Consider the following 6000-nt stretch of genomic DNA (forward strand, 5'->3'; position numbering starts at 1 on the left):
AAGTCAGCAGGTCCGTGGCAAGACTGAAATGAAAGGTACTGAGATGGTCCTCACCTTGCAGTAGAGACGTGCCGACAGGAACTGTTTCGGGAATGTTGTCTCTGCTGTAAATGGAGTGCTGGAATTCAGGAGAACAGTCATTTTCGTCAGTGATATGGACCACGACCTGAGACAAAAAGAGAGGCTGAGAGGAGATTTTAGTTTCTACACTTAGGAAAACGGGCACCTCATTCTGGACACTGCCTGGGCAGTCATTGCTTTTACTGCTGTCCCATCCTTACACCTCTGATGCTAAACTTTTTCTCACGCTACTCCTGTAACACAGAGAAGTATTATCTCCTCCACTTCCAAGCAGATGGGAGGCAAAGCCAAAGAGAAATAACAAGAGGTATTTTGCAGAGCCTAGATCTGAGCCCAGATCGGAGCCCAGCCTTCTGCCTGCACCATAAGGCCTCCTCCCTCCCGAGCATCTTCACGAGTTTTCTAGGCTATCCCTGTGTGTAACTGGTCCTGCTAATGAGGTATCGAAGATTGCAGAGACAGTAGGTAGGAAGCAAAGTGATCCACGTACCTCAGTCACGCTGCTAAGAGTGCTCTCAACTTCCATGGCTTTCAGTAAGAGGTGATAGAGGTGGTGCTCGCTCTCATAGTCCACGGGGTGGGTCAGGCTGAGCTCTCCGCTCTCCTGCCTCACCTTGAAGAGCCCACTGGGGTTCATCAGCAGAGTGTACGAAAGAGGCTGGCTCTGGAAAGAAACAGCCTCAACAACTGCTACTCTGTAAAGAATGAGAGAATAACCCGTTGCTTCAAAACAACAATAACAAAAGCTGTCTCCTGAGCACCTAGCAGAGGAAGATGAGGATGTCGAAAGGTGAATCTCTCACTTTGTCAATGCTGGGCTCAGCTTTGTATTTAGACTGGACATCCCCCTGCTACAGGGAGCCCACCTACCCTCTCTTCTCTCACCAAACTGATCCTCTGACACAGAAGGGCTGGGATAACAACCCATTTCAACCCCCTACTAACACGAAGACATCTTTTTCTTCCCTTTTGTACCCTTCCAAATACTTGACAGCAGTTACTGGTTCAGCTTCAGTTACAGAGATAACTGAGCTACTACACTTCTGACTTTCTTTGAAGCTGTATATTCAGAAAAGGAACTGATTCAGAGATGGATGGGAAACCCATGAAGCACAGGGCCTTTCCAGACCCTGCTGTCCACCTTGGCAGGACATGAAATGAATGTTTGCCTCCCTGCTGTCACTTATGCTTTGAAGCTCCATCTCTCACAGCAGTCTCTGGCCGGAGTGACATTATACTTTAAGCACATCTGAGTGAAAGCTCCAGTGAAGGAGACAAATTTTCTTCTTCCTCCTCATTCAGTCTCTTTTAAGGGGTAAGTGGCACATCTCCAGTAGTTTTTCCTACTTCATCAGCTTATTTTGAGGTTTCCTACTGCTTAAAGGCCCTATGGCACGGCTCCACCTGCTACTTGGTGCCTTAAAAGCCCATATTGCTCTCAAGCAGCTGAACGGTGACAATGAAACCAGAGCCAGCTCGGCAGCATCTCCCCACTGTGGCTTGGCTTAGTTACTCTTCACACAACGGCAGAGCCCCTTGGAGACTTAGTTGTATCTATTTGCGCTTCACACGGGCATTGTTATCTCAAGAGTCTGGCAATGACTTGCCATTCTAAAAATTTAAATACAAGTCAAACGGGATACAAACAACTCCAAATCTGGTTAATTAAAAGGCAGTCTTTTTCAAGCACTCATTTATATCTGAAGTTCTCCAGGAGATGCATAGCCAGGAGTTTGGCTGTTTTAATTCACGATGCAATGCACTAAGATCCCAAGAGCATTAAAATAATAATTTCAGCAGAATTCCAGCATCCCAGACTACACCATGTGCCACACTGGAGACTCTTAAACACCAGAAAAGGCACCATTTCTTTTAGAAAACACAATGCTATTTTTAAAGTGTAATAGGCAAACACATATGCATAGCCCTGAGAAGCAACAACACAAAAAATTCACTTTATTGTGTTCTGTGAAGTTCCTCTCAGACGGTAGGGAGGGACTTCACCTAACAAAGTACAACTTACTTTTCTCCTGCTGGAGTATTTTCAGGGACAAAGACACTGTAGGACATGTTAGTGAACTGTGGAGGTCGGGAGCCCGCCAGGATGGAAATGGAGGCATAGGGGCTTTTGTTGCCGTATTCATCGGTGGCTTCCACAGTAACCACGTACTCCTTGTTCCACGTCAAAGGCAAGCCAGTCGTCATGATAATGCCGGTATCCTTATCTACTCGGAATCGCTCTTCACCACCTATAAATATATGCACAAAGCTGGTCTGAACAATGCCCCATAGCAAGAACATTTGCATCTTCACTATTTTAAGGTAAGCTATCCTCAAATCATCCACCTATGTCCTTGCATGCACTTCTCTTTTCCTCTGCAGTTTTGCACCTTACCTTTCACTCACACCGTGCTCTGTTGACGGGTGCAGTGTAAAAGAGACGAGAATGGGTGAGAAATGGAGCCTTAAGCTAACAGTAAGCCTGCAATCGATTTCAAAATAGAAGTAAAGCAAAGAAAGTGGCGGCAAGAAAGATTCCCATCCACATAACTGTTTTACTTAAAGCACCTCCAGCTTCTACTTGCTGTGCCTGCTGTATCTTTAAGGATTCCCCAAGGGAAAAATCTATCAATGAAATGATAAAATGGGAAATTGTTAAGAAAAATCTGCAACTTAACAGAATTTTACCATTTTTTTTTCAGAATAGACCTACCTGCAATGAGTGTGTAAGTTATCCCAGCACTGGTGTTTTCATTGTTACTGTAATATGCAACAAGCTGGTAGATGAGAGTGCCTTTTCGGGCATCTGGATCGACACGTGCCAGGTAGGGGTATGGGTACATGCCCCAGGACAGAAGTTCCTCTTCTGGGGCAAGGAGTGTCACGTGGCAGAGGTACCAGTCGTTATCTGCAAAAGATGCACGGATTTCTAGACAGCTTTTTCACAAACTTTAGTCGGGAATGTTTAAGATCTTATCCATTAGTATCTATAAACAAACTGAATTGCCCATCACATTCATGCTATCACATGCACAAAAAATTCAGTACAGATATGGAGTTCGGCAGCTCGATGTGTATGAAGTGCAGTTAACAACTAAATAAAAATACTTTCAATAATAGCTTTTAAATAGTTAGATATGCATATTAAATACTATGTCAGTTACACCACTTGCCATGACACAGTTTTAAGTGCGTACTTATCCAGGCTCGGGTGAAATTTGGCCTTTTTATTTTCAACAAATTCAGCATAAATGTTGCCAGCTTTACCAAATCAGGTTTAGGGCTTATTAAAATATTTCTCTTAAAAATCAGTAGAAGTGGTAAGCAATCAAAACCCCCTAAAATTCTTCCCGCTCCAACACTGATTTGTTTAGTTTTCTCAAACCACCAGATATTCAAGGAAAGGCAGATGTGCCTTCCCCTTCTGCCCCCAGCATCCCATCTGGTTGCATCTTAGGTGAGTGAAACATGGCCTTTGAAATTGAACCCCCCCAAGGCAAAGCCTTGGGCTTTGCTTCTGCAGGGAGAGGCAAGCGAAGTGGCAGGTCAGCCAGCAGCTGCAGTGAGAGAGCAAGCCCTATGTACTGGCAGGGGAAGCACAGCACAAACTGCTCTCTATTGGGCATGGAGGATCTGGGGTTGGGAGCAAGCAGCTCTACCTGAATCCCTGGAGAAAAACGGCACATATGTTGACTGTGCCTGTATTGTTTTGTGGCTAAGGAGTGAACTCCGATACCTAAAACAACCGGTGCAGACGACTGCATCTGCGCAACCTTGGACTGTCAGACTTGGGAGCAGCCTGGAAGGACCCACACCACTGAGTGTCTGACCTAGATCCCCCCTGATCTCTGACCGATAGCACGGTCTGAGGGCGTTTGAGTAGCAGGGTTGACCATCAGCAGAACAACTCCTGGGATCACCCCAGATCTGCTCCTGGGGTGGCTGTGCCACCGCTAGTGCCAGCCCAGGAAAAGGAATGAACCCCTGACATGCAGAAGGGCTGTCCACAGAGAAGAAAGAGAAGGAACCTTCTACTGCAAAGAACCCGTAGAGATTCAATCACAGTATTTTTACCTCTTGGGACACCTAAATTCAAACCTTTTGAACTCACAGCAACTTGCTAACAGATGCTAAAGGTACATATGAGCTTCCTGAAGAAATTTTCCTAAGCACATTTGTGTTCCAGAGGTGGCCTTGAGATTTGACTTCAAATCAAAATCAATATATTATTGAATATATAAAATAAGTTCAAATTAAAAAAAGAAACTAAATGTAGAAAGGGGGGGAGTAGAAAAGTACATATGAAAAATGCACGTTGTCTGCCTGATAAAATATGATCGCATGCTTGAACAAACTGCACTGAGGTTGCAGGTCTGTGAAGGGCTACACCACTATGAAAAGAAACACCCACCCGGGAGTACGTATGTCTCATACAGGAAACCCTTGATCTCTGCCTTCAGGAAGGCCACATTTCACATAGGATGGAAGAGGACAGCAGCACGTGGACAAAACCAGCACTAAAGGCAAGAAGCAAGCTAGAAATTCCAAACAATTTTTAACTGTGGACCTCAGGGATCTGATACTAAATACAAGACTACACACAGATAGAGACATCTGCTGACACGCAAGACCTGTATTTACGAGCAGCCTTATCCCACAGTAAAAATATGTGCTGGACAAATTTACCAGAGGTAATCATTCCCAGGAGGGAAAAGACTTCACTGAAGTTTTGTGGGTTTTTTAAAGTATGTAAAATAATTTAAGACATGGTTTCTTTAGCTAGAGGAAATTCTTAGATTGCGTGGTTTCTGGTTTTCTAATGTACCGACATTGCATACATGGGAACATTTGTTAAACATGCTCCTCTAAGATTTTTTTTCTCTGTATGGCTCGGTGTAACTCAAGGCATAACCCTCAGCACGAGCTAGTGACTCACAAGAGCAGCTGTAGTGGTCAGTATTTTATCCATAGCCAAGAGTGAGGGCTGAGAAACACATGTTTTAATTAACCCAGCTATAGACAGTGTCATTTTGCTAGGGCTAAGTAACAGAATGAAAACTTGTAGGCACACATCATTAAAAAATATTTTTGTTCATTCATTCATCTAATTCAGGCAGTTCTAATTTCTGCAGAGATGAATATCTAGTCAAGCATTTTTCCCATTTAGTGAAACCTAGAGAATTATTTCAAAGAATTATAATTATACGGCTTATTCCTTAACATTGTCCCATGTAGGTGATCCAAGTGTTAAATATCAATCAATAACAAAGTCCTAATCCTTCTGTAAGAATTGTAAAAACCACCACCATGTCAAAATGTCAGCCCTAAACCAGAACTTTATGCTTTAAAAAAGACAGACAAGGGAATAAATTTCACTGAGTTCAGGACACCATGTCGGAGGAAATATTTGTGTTGTTCAAATTAACAATAATTTTCTGGACTTTTACAAAAACTTCACCTCCCCCCTCTCTGAAATGTGTAATTAAATAGACTCATAGAAGCATAGAATCATTTAGGTTGGAAAAGACCTTTAATATCATCGAGTCCAACCGTTAACCTAACACTGCCAAGTCCACCACTAAACCATGTCCCTTAGCGCCACATCTACACGTCTTTTAAATACCTCCAGGGATGGTGACTCAGCCACTTCCCTGGGCAGCCTGGTCCAATGCTTGACAACCCTTTTGGTGAAGAATTTTTTCCTCATGTCCAATCTAAACCTCCCCTGGTGCAACTTGAGGCCATTTCCTCTCGTCCTATCGCTTGTTACTTGGAAGAAGAGACCGACACCCACCTCGCTACAACATCCTTTCAGGTAGTTGGTAAAGCGCGATGAGGTCTCCCCTCAGCCTCCTTTTCTCCAGGCTAAACAACCCCAGCTCCCTCAGCTGCTCCTCATAAGACTTGTTCTCCAGACCC

The 6000-nt window shown here is 43.9% G+C and overlaps 1 protein-coding gene across 1 annotated transcript in view; it reads right to left on the minus strand.

Annotated features, from left to right (window-relative positions):
* Window positions 1-3845, minus strand: part of LOC103917327 (neural-cadherin-like) — a 44584-nt gene extending 40739 nt beyond the window's left edge. Inside the window, exons 1-5 of the mRNA XM_009324449.1 lie at window positions 3818-3845; window positions 2795-2989; window positions 2105-2330; window positions 572-776; window positions 55-166 (exon numbers count right to left, since the gene is read on the minus strand). Of these exons, the coding sequence (XP_009322724.1) occupies window positions 55-166; window positions 572-776; window positions 2105-2330; window positions 2795-2989; window positions 3818-3845 (766 nt within the window). The remainder of the gene's footprint in view (window positions 1-54; window positions 167-571; window positions 777-2104; window positions 2331-2794; window positions 2990-3817) is intronic.
* Between the last annotated feature and the right edge of the window lie 2155 nt (window positions 3846-6000).

Source organism: Pygoscelis adeliae, unplaced genomic scaffold, assembly GCF_000699105.1.
Source record: "Pygoscelis adeliae isolate BGI_AS28 unplaced genomic scaffold, ASM69910v1 Scaffold145, whole genome shotgun sequence".
Taxonomy (NCBI): Eukaryota; Metazoa; Chordata; class Aves; order Sphenisciformes; family Spheniscidae; genus Pygoscelis; species Pygoscelis adeliae.